Raw genomic sequence first — 18,346 nt, 5'->3', positions numbered from 1 at the left:
TTATTATTTTTCTTCTATAATTTTATCTATTTATTATTATTATTATTTATTTTTTTATTGTTTTATTTATTTGTTTACTTTTATTTATTTATTTATTTAGATATTATTCATTTCTTATGTATTATTTTTCTTTTATTATCTTATTTTCTGTTTTAGTATTAATATTATTTTCAATAAAATTTCACGAAAGAATTGAATTTTTTTTAATTCGCTTGAAAATTTTCAAAAGAATTAAATTATTGTCTAAAATTTTATTAAATCCCTCGAAACAATTCAATTATTTTTATAAATAATAAAATTCTTTTCAAAAGAATTCAATTATTTTCTAAAATTATAATAAATTCTTCGAAACAAATCAATTATTTTTATAAATAATAAAATTCTTCTCAGGAATTCAATTATTTTCAATAGGTTTCATTAATTTAAAAATTGAAAATATTGATAAAGAAAATTTATTAAAAAAAGTTAGTTTGGATTTTGGGAAAAATTTCCTATAAAAGGAAAAATATTTTCTACACATTAGAAATAAAATTTTTAATACTAATGATTTATTGGAAAATCGAAATACATTTTCAGAAAGTGAAAATACCGAAGTTCGAATAAATAAATTTTTATATACAATGAATTAACTTAGATCACATACTCTTTTTGGATGTTTACAAATAAATCTTTTAATAAATATCAATAGGATATTTTCTCATTAGAAATATTAAATTGATATTAATATCTTCTTGCACCGTGAAATAATTGACATTTTTAATGCCAAAAATGTGTTGTGGAATTTTTTTTTGTTTCAATTTTATTAACACAAATTATCATCGTCTGATGCGTGACGAAAAATTGCTCTCTGAAATAAAGAAAAATAATTTTATACTGTCAATTAATAATTAAATTTTAAAAGGAATGTTTTTTAGAAAAATAATTTTATTCTATGAATTCTATTCTAAACCAAATAATTTGGTTTCTTAATTTTTTTTGTAGTTCTTAAGGAAAATACATTTATTTTTTAAGTAATATTTTTTTTGGAGTAATTTTTATGCTCTTTTTAATTTTTTTAAAACAATTTTTAACAATTTATAACAATTTCAAACCAAATAGTTTTTTAAACAAATTTTTTCTTGAAGCAAATAATTTGTTTCGTCAAATATTCTCTTAAACCAAATGATTTGTTTTCTTTTCTCTAAACAAATTTACTTTATTTATATTAAATAATTTCTTACATTTATTCCTCTTAAACCAAATATTTTGCTTCTTGAATAAATTAGATTTTTCTTCATGGACGTGAATTATTGTGTTGCATGAAGTGCTATTTCTAAAATTGAGGGGGGAAAAATTTATAAATTCTCTTTTAGGAGAAAATTTGTGAAAAATTTATACAGAAATTATGTATTATTGAAATACATACCTTTCTTTATAAAAAAAAAAATAATATTTCCTTAGGAGTATTGTCAATATTGTTTATTACCTTTAAAGGAGGAATTGCATTTGTGAGTTGAAGTCCTAAACTTCGAGCAAGGACAATTGGAGCAGCGGTTCCTTTATATAATCTATGAAGTGCGTCCATTGCCAACATGGTTGGAACATTATGCCTCTGACGAGCGGTTTCGTATTTTTTCAAATAGGTCATGTCACCCGGAAGGGCTCCATTTTTCGTAGCGTCAGCCAACATTTGAACTAATACCATAACATCTCCTAAACCTAAATTTAATCCTTGACCACCTAAAGGATGCACTCTGTGCGCAGCATCTCTGAAAGATTTTTCAAAAAATGTTATTTTCCCTCAGGAGAAATTTATTATTATTCTACTTTTCATTTTTTCCAAAAAAAAAATAATTAAAAAATTTTAATAATAAATACTAGGTAAACGTACCAATTGTCGAGGATGGTTCCTGTTGTCGAGTAAACAAACTTTGAATTTTATTTAAACAATGTAGCACATTGTAAATGAAAAAAAATAATAAATATTAATTTTTTTATGCGTTATAAATGTAAAAAAAATATATTAATATTATATAAACAAACAAATGAGACATTTTAGACAATATTTTTTGGTTATTACCATGGTAACATCGACAAATGGAACACCCTCGGCAATTGGTACACTTACCCTATTAATAATAATACCAAATAATTAATAAGAAAATACCTAATTTGAAATCAAATTAAAAATTGTCAGTTAAATTGAAATTCGTCATCAAATTAAAAATTGGCAATTAAATAAAAATTCGTCATCAAATTAAAAATTGTCAATTAAATTAAAATTCGTGTCCAAATTAAAATTTGTAATCAAATTGAAATTTATACTAATTCAATAAATTTAAATTTAATTAAAAATTTCTAATTTTCTATTAATTTATTCTTCTAAATTTTATTCCTTCTATTGAAATAAATTCTGTTGGTTAACGAACCAGATAAAGCGCACTTAAAAACCAGATTGCTTGATTGTTTTTTTTCTCTTCATTCGAAGATGTACTTTTTTTCAGCTTTTATGAAATGACTCTATTTTGAGAGTTTACTTACCCCACTAAGGCAACTCCCGGTTTCACATAATAAACAGAATGTGCAAAACCTAATGGAAACGCCGCTCTTGATTCCTCGATGATTCCAGAAATTGAAGGTTGTAATTGTCTAGATACTCCAGTTTCTAATTGAAGATTTTTAAGAATTTGCTGTAAAGCTTTCATTCCACTTTCAACCGTTCCATCTTTTGGATAAACTTTCCAGAGTGCTTCATTCAAATTATCAACAAACGCCTCGTCAGATAATTTCAAGAGTTTCTTCGCCTCCTCCGTTGATGTTGACCACACTAATGAGCTCAACGTTTTTGTTAACTGAAAAAAAAATCATTTTCATTTCAATTATTTTAATTTTTTTTCAACAATTACAGTATTTACAGTTACAATTACGATATTAAAAAAAATATTAAATCAAATATTCAATTAAAAAAGATACAAATTCAATATTTAATTTAAAAAAAAATACAAATTCAATTATTTTGAAGAAAATTTAAATTCTTTCGATAAATTCAATTTAAAATCGTACTGAAAATATTTGAAGAATTGTAAAAAAAATTGTACTGAAAAAAAATTAAATTCTTAAGAATTTTATCAAAAATTTTCAATAATAATTGAATTTTTTCAAGGAATTTTATTGAAATTGTATTGAAAATAAATTGAATTTTCTCCTTTTCCTTTGAAATTATTAGCGAAGTAGGAAAAAAAAACTCACTGGCAATAAAGCGATTGGTCCAGTGGGAAGAAATCGTTGCCACGCAACAATATTTTCAGTGGGCTGAAAAAATAAGAAAAAATTTCAAGAATTTATTTTATTGAAGAAAAAAAAATATTCTTTTAATTTTCAAACACAAACCTCCGATAATTCCACCGTACCGACAATTCCCATTTGATTGTAACTCCATTTAACGTGTTGAACTCCCATCGCTTGTCGAACTCGTGAATTTATTCCATCGGCGCCGATCTACAAAGAAAAAAGAAAAAAAAAAATTAACCAAATAATAAAAATTCATAAAATGAATTTTCAAATTTTGCCAAAGAAAATTTTGTATTTTCTAATTATTTTAAAGATTTCAAATGATTTTGAGTTATGCGAATAAATATTGCATTTCTGTGGTATGTTATGATAATATAAGTGTGCCGTAAATATTTTTGATTTACGCAAGGGGAGAAACGATTTTGCCTCTGTGAATTCAATCATAAAATTGGAAGATATTGCACACGTGGTGGGAGTATTGAGAATTGAGAAAAGAGATTGCATTACAAAGTCTTGAAATAACTTTAGTATACTTCCAGAGGGTTTTCGAGTGTATTCCAGAGTGTAGTCTCGTAACTGAGCTTATTTTATAAAGAGATCAGTTTCTTTTAATCCTCTTCTTCCTCTCTCACTCTCTTTCTTCTTTAAAATCACACATCTCACATAATTTAAAGCTGAAACGCTCAATGTACAATAAAGTGGAATTAAAATTTATATTTCGGAAAAAACTCATTTCTCTCTTTTACAAAATTTATGGAAATTCAAAATAAAAAAAAATTATTAGCAAAATGGTGAGTAATTTTTCAAGACACGTGACTTTTTTTTTGATTGGATGAAAAAATTATTTTTCACTTGAAAATATTTGATAAAAAATTTGAGAGCGAATTTCTGCTTTTTTGAGAAAAAAAAATACTTTTTAAAACTATTCGTTATTTTGGTGTTCGTTATTCTTTTCTGATGACAAATAGTAATTATAAATTTCTAAATTTCATCTTTACAAATTCAAAAATTTCAATATAAATCTTTAAATAATTTTAGATTCAAAATTTAAAATTCACTTATTAAATATATCCTAATATTAATTATTACTGTTTATTATTTTCAAAAATTTTAATAAAATTTTTCTCAAAAATTCAATTAATTTCTATAAAATTTTATAATTTCAAGAAAGGTCTTAATTATTTTTTTTAATTTTTAATAAAACTTTTTCAAAAATGTTAATAAATTCTACGAATCAATTCAATTATTTTTTTTAAATTTTTAATAAAACTTTCAAAAATTTTAATAAATTCTTCGAATTAATTCAATTATTTTTATAAATAATAAAATTCTTCGCAAGAATTCAATTATTTTTGTAATTAGTAAAATTTTTTGCAATTTTTTTTTTAAATTTTTAATAACATTTTTCGAAAGACTTCAATTTTTTCTAAAATTTTAATAAATTTTACGAAACGAGTCAATTATCTCTAAAAATAGTCAAAATCTACAAAAGAATTAAATTTTTTTCAATATTTTAATAAAATTCTTAGCAAGAATTTAATTTTTTTCATGAATAATAAAATTCTTTAGAAGAATTCAATTAATTTTATAAATAGTAAAAATCTTCGAAGGAACTAAATTATTTTCAAAGTTTTTCATAAAATTTTTTGTAAGAACTCCTTATTTTTCAATATAATTTTAATAAAATTCAATAAAATTTTTAATTGTAATTATTAGCAGACACGTTTATTTTAAGAAGTACAAAAAATTCTTTTTTTAATATTCAATTATTTTCAAAATTATGTTGCTTTTTAAAAAAATTTTTATTGAAAATTTTGAAAGTAATTGGATTTTTTTGAAGAATTTCTTTAAATTTCGTAAAAATAATACAATTTTTAAAAATAATTTTCACTGACAGTTTTGAAAAATAATTGAAATTTACAAAGAATTTTATAAAAAAAAACTTTTGAGAATAATTGAATTTTTTAGAAAAATTTTATTACAATTTTATAAAAATAATTGAATTTTTGGAAAGAATTTTACAATTTATAAAAATAATTTAATTGTTTCGTCGAATTTTTTCAGAATTTTTGAAAATAAATTGGATTATTACAAAGAATTTTATTCGAAATTTTGAAAATAATTGAATTCAATCGAAAAATATTATTAAAATAAAAAGATAATTAATTTTTATTAAGAATTTTATAAAATCTGTTGAAAATAATTGTAATATTTTTAAAAATAATTGCATTCTTTCGACAAATTTCATTAAAAGTTGTATAAAAAATAATTTAATTCAATATAATTTTTATCACAATTTCTGAAAATAATTAAATTTTTTAAAAGAATGTTATTAAAAATTTTGAAAATAATTGTATTTAATCGAAAAATGTTATTGAAACGTATAAAAAATAATGATTTTTTCTTTAGAATTTTATAAAAACTGTTGAAAATATTTGAAGCTTAGATTTTAAAATATAATTTTTTAATTTACAAAATAATAATAAATGGAAAAATAATAAAATAAAATAATAAAAATAAAAAATATTAATTGTTAAAAATTGAAAATTCGAAATGACTGAATACAATTTATTAAATTGATGCAACTAACGAAAGATGAGATTCATAGATGAACTTCCTGAACGGATATTTGCTATTATCAGTTGAAAAATTGATAGCGAAATTTAAATCGAGAAAAAAAAATTCCCTCACTTCGTTTTTCAAATGTAAAATAATTTTCTCCAAATAAATTATAAAATGGATTTAATTTGATGAAATTCATCATTTTTCTTTCGAGTGAAATTAGTAATGGAATGTTGTGTCGAGAATATGAGCTAAATATATAATTTCAAATTTGTTTTATAAACATCAGTGAACATATGCTGGATGCTCTTTCGCTAAGATTCTAAAATGCGGGGAATTAATTTTAGAGCATTCAACATTAAGGAGATGATACATTACTACTACTGCTTACAAATTATCACTCATAAATAACACCCACACCTTCGATGGTAAGTATCTTTGTCTCATTAATTAACATTTTTGTTTTCTTCTCTTTTACGAGAAATTTTTAGAAATCTATATCAATACTTTTTAACGATTATTCCAAACATTAGGCGAAAAATGTAAATAAATTAATTTTGAATAATTTATAGAAAATCGAATTTTTTTTTTGGCATTATTCCAAATTGTAGGCAAAAAGGAAAATTTGGGAATAATTTAGAAAATCGAGACTTTTTTACCGATTATTCCAAACAGTCAGTGAAAAAGTGGAGAAATTTAGGAATAATTTAGAGAATCGAGACTTTTTGCCGATTTATTTTCAAAGGCGAAAAAGTAGAGAAATTTAGGAGTAATTTAGAAAATCGAGACTTTTTACCGATTATATTCCAAATAGAAGGCGAAAATAAATTAAATTGAACTGAATTCTATTTGAATCAGGAGGAGAATGAAGAAATTTGGATGGACGATTTGGAATCGGGAAGTATTTCCTCAGAAAATAGTTCAAAATCGGGTGCACGTCCAAATCATAGGCAGATGTATCAGCATCAAGTCTGGCGGGAAGATGATGTCATTCGTGCCATATCGGATCTGCCAGCTGGGGAAATTGCTCTTTCACAACTATCGACACTCAATGGAGAGCAATTGGAAAAGATTCTCGAAGAAACACAAAAACTCGATTTTTCCGAGACAAAAGTGAAAAATCAAATGCTGCTTATTCCTCGATTTGCCAATGGGTGAGATTATTTTTTCCACTGCACAAAATTCGTTTTTCTGAAATTACAAAATTTCTATCAATTATTTTCAAACGTAATAAAATAAATATGCGACACTCTCGACCTTAGAGGCAAAAAATATTTTTTTTTCTTTCCTAGTGGAATAAGAAAAGCGTCAATAGCGGCCGAAAATGAATCGGCGGCAACGGCAACTCCAGAAGAATTACTATCGAAATGGCCAAATACCTGTCTCTTGGTATCGACATGGTTGGGACAAATAGAACTGGTGAAATTACTTTTGGAAAAAGGCGCCGAAGTTTCGTTTCGTGACAACGATGGAAGGTAAAAATTGTCTGCGAGACTAAAATTTTCGTTTGATAAATAATTATTTTTCCAGGACGTCACTTCATCTTGCGGCTTGTATCGGATCGGAGAAAATAGTCCAAGAATTATTGAGATACGGCGCAGATCCAAGTGAATGGGATTTTCATAGAACGTGCACGTCGTTGCATTGTGCGGCAGCTTCCGGCGATGTTGAAACTGTGAAAATTCTCCTAGAAGCCGGGGCTGATGTCAATGCAGGAATTATGGGAAGAAGTCCTCTGCACTACGCCGTTCTCAGCAATAATTCCAATTGCGTTGAAACACTTCTCAAAGCTGGGGCGTCGCCGAATAATCCTCAGGTAGAAAGACGAAAATAACGAAATGATAATTTAATTCTGCAATACAACGATTAATATTAAAAAAAAAGAAATATTAAAAATACAATAGAAAGAAAAAATGCAAATCACCCTAAATTCAACGACAATATTTTGGTTACAAATTGTAATTTTTCTATTTTTTCGAATATTCGGAAATTAGAAAGTTTTTCATTCTCTTTTTTCCTATTTTTTGAATATTCGGAAAAATACTAGAATTTTTTCCAATTTCTTTTCTTTCTATATTTGAATATTCGGAAAAATAGAAAATTTTCTTTTTTTTCTATTTTTTAATCGGTAAATAGAAAATTTTCCTTTTTTTCTATTTTTTCAATATTCGGTAAATAGAAATTAGTTCACTTTTTGATAATAAATTCGGAAACTAGAAAGAAATTTTTCCATTTTCGAAGGTGTACACGGAAACTCCGTTGCACGTGGCAGCGAGTCTGGGATCAGCGACATGCGTGAATCTTCTTTTATGCTTCGGAGCCGATGTTCGTGTTCAAATGGGAGCGGCAAGATCGACGCCCCTACATTTGTCGGCAGAGGAAGGCAGTGCGGAGTGTACGAAACTTCTCCTCGACTATCAGGCGGCTCACGATGCTAAAAATTCAAAGGGCCAAACACCATTGCATTTGGCAGCTCTGGCACAATCTGCCGAGACTATGGAGATTTTAATTTCCAGAGGAGCGAACGTTAATGAAGAAGACGTTGATGGGAGAACTCCGCTGCACGCCGCTGTCGCCAAATCCATTCGTGGAAGTGAACTGGTCAAAATGCTCATACAGGTTGGAAATTTTTCACTATCAACAAATAATTTTGAAAGTATTTTTTACTTTTTACTCTTGGTTCTTGGATTTAGATTTTTTATTTTTTTATCGGTTCTTTACTCTTGGTTTGTTTTTTACTCTTGGTTTTTAAATTTTTATTTGTTAATTTATTAATCCGAAGCTGAATGAATAAATTAATTTCAGGCCGGAGCGGAAATAAACAAAGCGGACAAATTCGGCTACACACCATTGCACATTGCAGCATTGAGCGAAAGTTCCTCGACAGTGATGCTCCTGGTTGCAAAGGCAGCCGACGTCACGGCCCGAACAAAAGGCGGAATATCAGCTCTGAGTTTTATAATTCGTCGAACTCCCGACATTCTTCCACGATTTATCGCGAGATTAGATCAGGCAATTTCCCTCCACGATCATGAATTAGGCGACGTCGATTGTGAATTACGTCTCGATTTTCGTGCCCTCGTTCCTGGTGGACGTGGCGAAACGGACCTGATGCTCTGCCTCGTGGAAGTTGGCCAACGACACGTTCTCAAACATCCATTGTGCGAGAGTTTTCTCTATCTCAAATGGTTGAGAATAAGAAAATTTTTTCTCTTCAGTCTCATTTTTCATTCGATATTCGTCGCCACATTCACCAGTTACATTGCCTTTACATTCTTCTGGAAATTCACGCACATGAGCGATATTTTCTTCTGGCCAGTGATTATGTTCACAATTATTTTGGCCTGCAAGGAAATCTTTCAATTGGCCCATGGCGTTTGTAGTTATGCGAAAGGATGGGAAAATGTCCTTCAATGGAGTGTTATCATAACATCGGGAATTATTTTATGTCAAGTTTCAAAAGCTTGGCATCATCATATTGCGGCTCTTGGTATTTTACTCGTTTGGGTCGAATTAATGATGGTCGTTGGTCGTTTTCCCATGTTCGGTATCTACGTTCAAATGTTCACTCAAGTGGCATTAAATTTCTTCAAATTTCTCGGCGCTTACATGAGTTTAATCATTGGCTTCTCATTGAGTTTCAGTGTTCTTCACGATAATTACAAATCATTCAAAAATCCCCTCGTCGGTCTCTTAAAAACCATAATCATGATGTCCGGTGAACTAGAATTCGAAGACGTATTTTTCGACGAGGAGGCAAGAATTCTCTATCCAGGAACTGCGCATCTTATGCTTTTGGCATTTGTCATTCTCGTGACGATAATCCTCACAAATCTAATGATGGGTCTCGCCGTCTCTGATATTCAGGAATTGAGAAGATGCGCCGGATTGGATAGACTAATTAGAAGAGCGCAATTAGTGGCGCATTTGGAAAATTTATTATTCTCGAAACTTTTGGATTTTGCGCCAAAGAAAATTGTGAAGGTGTGTCGTTCGGGTGCTTTGTTACTTCATTTACCGCATCATTGTGCAATTCACATACGTCCAAATGATCCACGTGAAAATCGTTTGCCAAGGGATTTAATAAAGAGTGTCTATCGATTGGTGAGTGAACGAAGGAATAAATTTAAGAAACCGGGAATTTCCTTGACGAGAAGTGCAAATGATATTGAAATGAGTGATGGGAAATTAAATCGACTTTATAGTAGTAATTCGGTGAATGACAGTAATCGACAATTGAGCGAAATTGCCAATGAATTGAAGAGATGCGCTCAGACAATAAGTTCGCGTTTAGATTCACTCACAACTAAAGTTGAATATATTGCCAGGGAAATTGATCTATCGATAACTAATTAAAAAAAAATTGTTTATTCTCACTGGAAATAAATTATTGAAAAAGGAATATTTCTATTTTTTGGAAATTTTAATCTTCAAAATCATTTGTATTGAAAACGAAATAAAAATGAAATAAAAATAAAATAAAACAAAAAGAAATATAAAATAAATAATAAAATAAAACAAAAAGAAAAATAAAATAAATAATAAAATAAAAATAAAAATAAATGAAAAATAAAATAGAGACAAAATTTGAAATATTGACGTATTTTTTTTGGAAATAATAAAATTTTCTCAACTCACCAGTAATTTAGTGCAAAAATTTCCCCCGTTTTGCAGAATAACAACAGAACTATCACCAGATGTCTCGGGCAATGAGATGTTCTCGACTTTTGAGTTGTAAATGACTCGCACGGATTCTTTTTCAGCTAATTGTTTATTCACTGCGTATAAAAGTAAATCATTCTCCACGACGTAGGCTATTTCTTCCGAAAGATAATCTTCGTTGAATGTTATCATTGCATCGGAACAACTGTCCCAAACCTGGTAAAAAAAATTAATCTCAATAAACAATAGCAGAAAATGATAATTAATTCTAAAAACTAAAAATTCATTTAATTTCTTTGGTCATTTAATTCTAAAATACTTAAAATATACTTATTTTTATTTTAAATGAAAATGTAAAAAGTTAAAAAAAATGCTGACGTTAGTAAACTTCCCAATGATTGAGAGAAAAATTCCTTTTTATGCAGAAAATTATTTAAAATATATAAAATTTATAATATTTTTATTAAATTTGATAAAATTTTCAAATAATTGTAAATTTAATTTAATCTTTTTAAATTACTCACGGGAATAAAAATTCAACAAAAAATCATCTTTCAAAAAACATGTATCTTCAAAAAAAATTTTAATTAAAATTTTTCAAAAGACTAATTTCTTTCATAATTTCTCAATTAAATTCAAAACTAGAATAATTTTTTAGAAATAAATATTTAAATACATATTTATTTTTCCACAGGAATTAAAATATTTTAAATGATTTCTTGCTAAACATTTTTTTTTTATTTATAAGAGCAATTTAATTCCGAAGAAGAATTTTATTATTTATGAAAATAATTGAATTCTTGCAAAGAATTTTCTTATTTATAAAAGCAATTGAATTTTCGTGAAGAATTTTATTCAAACTTTTAAAAAATAATTTAATTTAGATAAATTTTATTAAAATTGCATTGAATTCCTAAGAAAAATATTATTTGTGAAAATAATTGAATTTATTGTCTTAAAAATAATTTAAGAATGATTTTTTGATTTCAACTATTAGCGAATTTAAAGAAGTACAAATTCTTTAAAAAAAAAGTAGCTTTTAGTGTCACAAATTTAAAAAAAAAAAAGTAGTAAATAGTATAGTTTTCAGTAGATGAGTGACGAAGCTTGTAATTTATTTATTGTACCTGCATTTTTCTCACAGGAGCATATCGAACTTCCTTCACGTGCTTCCATGCTCCAATACTTGATAATAATGTTCTAGATAATTGATTTAATGCAACAACTCTATTTGAATACTGTTCACTCGGTGTATATTCATGTTTGTTTCCACCTTCCAGTAATAAGATGCTTTTAGACTTCAGACATTTATTATTAGCTGTGAAGAAAAGTAAAATAATTATTACCCATACACATAAGAAAAATAAATTGACAAATAATTGAAAATTGATATTCTAGTAAACAATTTCAAGATAAATAATAGAAAATACTGATTTCAAGATAATAGAATATACAGATTTCAAGATAATAGAATATACAGATTTTAAGATAAATAATAGAATATACTGACGTAATCAATTTATGTAATTTTTAACAATGCATCTGCGTCCTTAATTTAACCTTTAAATTATTAAAATCAAAATGCAATTTTATTATTTTTAATATCTGTTTTTGTTTAGAGAAAATAACAAAAAATGAATAATACAAAAATATAGTTCGTTTCTATTAGATATATTTACTTATTTTAATATATAGCTCAAAGATGATAAATTCGGTAAATAAAAATTTAAATAAGACGCAAAAATCTTGAGGATCTTGAGGTTATGATTTTTTATATATTAAGTTTGCTTCAAAACTGAACTTTCACTTTATAGGTACAAGAAGAATTGACAAATGAATATAGAAATAGAAATAAATAGAAATAAATTACATTAATAGAAAATATTGCACATTTTTTGTTAAATGCAAAAAAACTAACCTAAAGCACAGGCGAGTGTTGTTCCCACGAGACCACCTCCGGTAACAATTATATCGTAATTTTCACTACTGTCATTTAATGTTGAATGTATGTTTCTAACATTAGTGCAGGACTGTGGTGTTGTAAATTTATAATTTCGTGATAAAAATGGAAAAATGCACCGAGAAAATGACATTGCTTCGCTGAATACCGCCATTTTTGATTTTGTATATATTTTGCTTGTGCAGCAGACGACGTTGTCAATATATTTCAAATGCCCTCTCTACTTTTCAAAGAATTAATCCTTTTATTATATACATATTTAATTAATTATAACTAATAGCAAATGGTTTGTTTCATAAATTAGTATAAATAGTAATTTTTACACTTATTTTTCCCTAATGACATTAAATATTAACCTCAAAATGTGTTGTGGATCTTTTTGCAGGAGAACGCCTGTTGATAGGCAATACTTTGACATCTAAACATTTTACAAATATTTACATATATTATTATAAAAATTATAATTGAAGTGGGTAAAATAATTAAAAGTACTAAATACTAAAACACTAAAAGTATTATATGTTTGAAGTTAAATTCCAAAAATTGTTTGTTGAGTAATTGAAAGGTATTTATAAACTTTTTTACTTTTAAACTTTTTGTTTACGTTTGCAATACGCGTGGGAGTTAAAAATACACTTACCTTGTTTGTATTTTAATTTTCTACTTGAAAAATTTGTAAATTATTATAAATTTGCTCGAATGGGTTACATTTTTTTTCATGTTGAATCTGTTGAATCTATTTAATGCATTTAATGTTATTGTTGATTTTAGGTTCTTATTTTAATCATGTTAATTTTAATGTCGTGTATGGTCACCATGGATACGATATAATATCAGGAACATTGATTTCCGACATAATTTCTAATGAAATAGCTCGGCTTTTTTCTTTAACGAAGAATTTTTTTTTATTGACATTTTGGTGACAGTTTTTAATTAGAAAAAAAAATGAATGAACACAGAGGAAGTTCATTTGTTCATTCTTGTGTCAAAGTTCCGGTTGATCCTTACAGTAGGCAACCAACGCCACTGTATGAACGTCCTCGAGTTACAAATAAGACAAAAAGGTAAATTTTTTAATTATTATAATAGTTATAATTATAATTCATTAAGAATTATATTTTGATAATTATAATTATATTTTGTTAATTATATTTTGATAATAATATTTCAGGGTTGCCACAGGTCAGGGAATTAATTTTAGTAAATTTATTATTAAACTTTAATGCTTGATAAAAGTTTGATAAAAACAAATTTCTAAAAGAAGAAAATATATCATTTTTTTATTAACATAGTTCCATAGAATTAATTTTAGTAAATTTTTATTTTCTAATTACAGATACAATGCGTCGAGTAAAAGTAAAAAAATTAATTTCGACACGAGTAATTCGAATGTTACGAGTCCAAGGGATACATTGGAGAATTTTATGGATTTTATGGAGAGTATACCGGATTATAATGACGTGCATCATTTATCGAACGAACAATTTAAACAGAAATTGGATTATCTCAAGAGAAAGCAAAGAATATTGTTGAAGAATTTACAAAATTGTCTCGATCAAGATGAGACGGAAAATATTATAAATCGTGAAATATCTGCCGATTCGCAAAGTCAAAGGTGCAATAATAAAACAAAAGAATGGTGTAACGATAACAACAATGATTTAAAATTAAAGGGAAGAAAATGTAATTTTGAAGAGTCGAGAACAAACAGTCCGATTCTTTATGCTACCGGAACATTTGACAGATTGGCCGAGGATCAGGATCTTCTCACTTATCGGTATTCAATTGAAAACAATATTAAATTAAATTAAATATTAAATTCAAAATAATAAATATAATTCAATTATTTAAACGAATTAAATTTAGAATTTAAATTTAGAATACAGTTTTCTATTTAATTTGAAAAAATAAATAATGAAATAAATAAAATCTATAAATTTAGAAGCGAAATTTCTATTTATAATTTAATTAATTGATTAAATAATTTAAACAGGGGGAAGGATAAAACAAAGTCGGCGAAGACGATACACAATTCGAAACTCCATTCGGAAAATAAATCCTGGAGTATTGAGAGTGAATCGAAAAGTCCCGATAGTGTGGAAAGTGACAATGAAAATAGTTTGGAGACAAAAAGTTTGCCACCTCATAGTCCGGAAAGATGGCATCCAACTGTACCGAAACCATTTAATTTCACACTGAGGTGATTTTTAATTTCGATAATTTTAGAAAAAACAAAAATTATATGTATTCTAATTAATTAATTAAATTTCTAGAGAGGAGGCTGAAAAGTACATGAATTTGGTAGAAGTGGAAAGTGAACCACGAATTTATCCAGATGCAAAAAAGAAAAAACGACGAACTAGACCCATTCCATTGACATCGAAAATACCACTTTACGATAAACTTGTCGCAGCCAAAGAAGAGAGGTAAATATTTTATTTATTACAAAATTACAAAAATTTTAGAAAATAAAAACTTGAAATAATTTTTAAAAATTTCTATTAAGCTTTTTGAGAAAAATTAATTTCATAAAATTTTTGAAAATAGTATATTTTCTGTAAAGAGTTTTTTTTTATAATCGAATTAAAATTTTAGGAGTCGATTGGTGAGAGAGGAGAGCATGTTGAATTTACTCTCCCAAGTGAGACCATTTAAATTGGAGTGTGAAAAGAGAGCTTGGAAAGCACTTTCGAGATCGAGTCCCGAACTTTGTGGGAAAAAAATACGTTGCAATTCATCTCGATTTAAAGCAAAACCAGTTCCAAAGAATTTATTCAACACTGACATTTATGATCGAATGCTGGAAGATGATTACTACAGGTAATAGACGGAATTTACAATTTAAAAAACTGATTTCTCAAATAATAATACAATTTTCATTTTTTTCTTCTAAATTTTTATATTTAGCTTTATAGAATCTTTTTTTTAGATCCATTCAGAAAAAAATGAGAGCTTCAGAATTGATGAAATCATCAAATTTGCCACCGTCCATGGCAAGAAGAGAACGTCTCAGATCAACTTCTCTTCATTCTCAATGCAGTACCGCGAAAGAATCGGCAAATGAAAAAAATTGCGAGAGTCGAGAATCGTCGAGAATTTACAATGACTCTTCATTGCAATTAATAAGATCGAAATCTGCTCTTGCTGCTCTACCGATTAGGGGAAATAATTTGGCGGCCGTCCTGAGATGTCAAGCTTCTCGGTAATTAATTATAAACTAACAAATATTACGCGCGAATAAAATTTTTAGAAAATAATTAAATTCTCAGAATTTCATTACAATTCCTTTTTAAATAATTTAATTCATTCAAAGCAATTTTATTAAAATATAAAAAATAATTGAATTCTTTCTATAAATTAAAAAAATAATTGATCCTTTCAATTTAGCTTGCTAAAATTATTAATAATTGTAGTGAGAAAATGGAACGAGAAATTCAAGAAAAATTGGATGAAAAACGTCGGGAGGAGTTCATAAGAATTAGAGAGTCTCTCATTGGCCAAAAACCAGCTTGGAAAGCGTTGCGATCAGCTGCCAGGTGGAAAATAAATTTGTATAAAAATTAATTAAAAGTGAACTTAACTTGTAATTAAAACTTTTTCTTTATCCTTTTAAGACACGAGCACGCCAGGGACTTGGATTTCAGGTTTCATCTTCGACAGGACGAAGCTCGAGAGCAAGCCGAGCGTCATCGAATTCAAATGGAAATGATGCTGAGTCGAGTGACACGAATTCCAACCCTTTTCGAGCGACATTCTCAGGTAAATGTGTAATTTTCCTATTGTGTAAATTAAGCGAAAAATAATTTCTCTAATTAATTTTGTATAACTAATTTTGTATATTTAATTTTTTATATTTAATTTTGTATATTTAATTTACTATATTTAATTTTCTGTATTTAATTTTCAATATTTAATTTTCAATATTTAATTTTCTATATTTAATTTTTAATATTTAATTTTCAATATTTAATTTTCAATATTTAATTTTCTATATACAGTAGAACCTCGGTTATTCGAGCCTCGATTATCCGAGATTCCGGATTATCCGAGGCACTAAACATGCTCGGATAATGCGGAATAACTCGGATAAAACGGATCGAGCGACTAAATTTGGAAAATAAATTTTACAAAACCACTATTTGTGATCATTGCATTTAAAATTTCGTCAATTTTTGTCATTTAATATTATTCTAACACTTTAAACACATGAAAAATAATTTAAAATTTTGAAATTTTCATTGGTTCCGTGTTATCCGAGTTTTCGATTATCCGAGGTACCTCTTCCCCACATTACCTCGGATAATCGAGGTTCTACTGTAGTTAATTTTCTACAAATTAATTATCTAGATAAGAATTTGTGTAAAATAATTGTATAATTCGGCTAAATGAAGCTGCGAAAAATGATTTACAGAGTTTTCAGTCTTTACAATTACAGTCGAAGAGCGACATGACGGAAGCATTTCATACGAAGAAAATAAAATTGAAGAGACGACAAAGACCGAGTAGTGTTGATTCTTACATAAGCGGTGGCAGTGGATCGAGATCGAATTCAGACTCGTTAACGAGTTCCTCAGGGACACTGGTCTCCCTGACACCATCATTCAAGTCTTCCGAGTCAAAAAAGTCTGAAGTTTCAACTGGAAAATCCGAAGCTTCCAATAAAAAGAAAAACGAGCGAGGACCCCTTAAGGTCTCAATAAACGAGACCGCTCAACTTATTGTGGATCGTGGTTCAAATAGTGGACGATTTTCCATCAATTCTCAAGTCAGTGAATATCACAGTTCAGCTAATGTCGATAATGACAAATTATAAAAACAGTAAATTTTTATTTCTACCAATTATTATTCTACGAATTATTATTCTACGCTAATTATTATTCTACGCTCATTAATTTAGAATAATTTTTCAAAAACCAAGAATTCTTTTTCTAGAGAATTCAATTTTTTGAATTCAATCGAAACGTAGGTGAAGTTAAACGATTGAGGGTAAAAAATATATTTCTTGACGAATAGAATAAAATTAGTTCACGAATCTTTCTTTTTTAAATTATTGACAAGAACAATTTTTTTTATGGAAAAATATATTTAAAGTTCTAAATATTTTTTCTTCAACTGTGAACTTCGCCAAAGTCAATCGAAAAGAATTTAAATTCATGGAGACATTTAAACTTTTTATTTGCTCATTTTGCGTAATAAAAGTAAAAAAAAATAGATACAATAACAAATGGAGAATATCAGGGATAAAAAATTTAAAGATTGATTGATCTACTTTCCTAAATATTAAATTATCTTTTAGAATTCTTTTTAATTCTTATTAATTTCTTTTTAATTCTTCTTCTTGGATAGAAATTAAAAAAAAGATTTAAAAAGATTAGAAACAATTTTAAAAAGAATTGAATAAATTTAATTAATATTTGGGAAAAAAATTAAAATCAAAAAATCATTATTATATCGAAATTAATAATAAGCTTCTTACATTTCAGTAAAAAGCTAGCAATAAGTTACTATAAACAATTAGTTAGTAAGAATTAATTAATAAGCATATTTTAAGAGTATATTTTATAAAATTCGATTTTAGTGAAAAGTATAATAAATAACTTCAGAAAATATTCTGAAGAAGAAATTTCGAAAAAGTATCGTATTTCCACAAATACGAGAAATGTGCAATCAGTTGAGTTATAAATCGTCTAAATACTCGAAAAATTAGAAAATTCTTTCTTCTTTTTTTTCCAATAATTACCCTGGAACATAAATTACTCGTAGAATTTTTAGAAGTCGTGTAAAAAATTTTCACCGAAATTATTAATCAGCTTTTTACAAATGATAATAATTTTTTAGCCAAAAAAAAAACTGTTTTCTATCAAAAAAAAGTTTTCTGTACAAAAAAACTGT

At 27.0% G+C, this 18,346-nt stretch overlaps 3 protein-coding genes across 8 annotated transcripts; 2 read left to right on the top strand and 1 right to left on the bottom strand.

Annotated features, from left to right (window-relative positions):
* Positions 1 to 526: 526 nt before the first annotated feature.
* On the bottom strand, positions 527 to 13,122 carry LOC122506890 (ubiquinone biosynthesis monooxygenase COQ6, mitochondrial). 2 transcript variants are annotated; one of them, XM_043619299.1, is made up of 10 exons: positions 13,095 to 13,122; positions 12,811 to 12,872; positions 12,413 to 12,674; positions 11,622 to 11,812; positions 10,471 to 10,710; positions 3,370 to 3,477; positions 3,229 to 3,291; positions 2,521 to 2,831; positions 1,466 to 1,748; positions 527 to 847 (listed from the first exon to the last, which is right to left on the bottom strand). In XM_043619299.1, exons 3-10 carry the CDS (start codon positions 12,606 to 12,608, stop codon positions 803 to 805), a joined length of 1,437 nt encoding a protein of 478 aa, XP_043475234.1. In that variant the 5' UTR covers positions 12,609 to 12,674; positions 12,811 to 12,872; positions 13,095 to 13,122; the 3' UTR covers positions 527 to 802. The 2 variants fall into 2 exon arrangements, 1 of the variants encoding a protein (XP_043475234.1); XR_006302047.1 differs by lacking the exons at positions 12,811 to 12,872; positions 13,095 to 13,122 and adding an exon at positions 1,221 to 1,312 and having other exon boundaries at positions 12,413 to 12,634.
* On the top strand, positions 3,502 to 10,323 carry LOC122506887 (transient receptor potential channel pyrexia-like). 2 transcript variants are annotated; one of them, XM_043619294.1, is made up of 7 exons: positions 3,502 to 4,061; positions 6,180 to 6,260; positions 6,691 to 6,986; positions 7,125 to 7,307; positions 7,363 to 7,648; positions 8,074 to 8,451; positions 8,638 to 10,323. In XM_043619294.1, the coding sequence occupies exons 2-7, from the start codon at positions 6,258 to 6,260 to the stop codon at positions 10,186 to 10,188; spliced, it is 2,697 nt and encodes an 898-aa protein (XP_043475229.1). In that variant the 5' UTR covers positions 3,502 to 4,061; positions 6,180 to 6,257; the 3' UTR covers positions 10,189 to 10,323. The 2 variants fall into 2 exon arrangements, with proteins under 2 accessions (XP_043475229.1, XP_043475228.1); XM_043619293.1 differs by having other exon boundaries at positions 6,122 to 6,260.
* Positions 12,648 to 17,766, top strand: LOC122506888 (protein FAM161A). Of its 4 annotated transcripts, none has more exons than XM_043619298.1 (11): positions 12,648 to 12,740; positions 12,840 to 13,019; positions 13,226 to 13,518; positions 13,791 to 14,231; positions 14,448 to 14,654; positions 14,728 to 14,880; positions 15,050 to 15,274; positions 15,384 to 15,656; positions 15,868 to 15,990; positions 16,069 to 16,213; positions 16,890 to 17,766. In XM_043619298.1, the coding sequence occupies exons 3-11, from the start codon at positions 13,400 to 13,402 to the stop codon at positions 17,265 to 17,267; spliced, it is 2,064 nt and encodes a 687-aa protein (XP_043475233.1). In that variant the 5' UTR covers positions 12,648 to 12,740; positions 12,840 to 13,019; positions 13,226 to 13,399; the 3' UTR covers positions 17,268 to 17,766. The 4 variants fall into 4 exon arrangements, with proteins under 4 accessions (XP_043475233.1, XP_043475232.1, XP_043475230.1 ...); XM_043619297.1 differs by having other exon boundaries at positions 16,875 to 17,766; XM_043619295.1 differs by having other exon boundaries at positions 16,866 to 17,766.
* The last annotated feature ends 580 nt before the right edge of the window (positions 17,767 to 18,346 follow it).

The sequence above is a fragment of the Leptopilina heterotoma genome, unplaced genomic scaffold (assembly GCF_015476425.1).
Source record: "Leptopilina heterotoma isolate Lh14 unplaced genomic scaffold, ASM1547642v1 Lhet_44, whole genome shotgun sequence".
Lineage (NCBI taxonomy): Eukaryota > Metazoa > Arthropoda > Insecta > Hymenoptera > Figitidae > Leptopilina > Leptopilina heterotoma.
The sequence above is the reverse complement of the archived record's forward strand: the minus strand, read 5'-3'. Positions and strand labels throughout refer to the sequence as shown.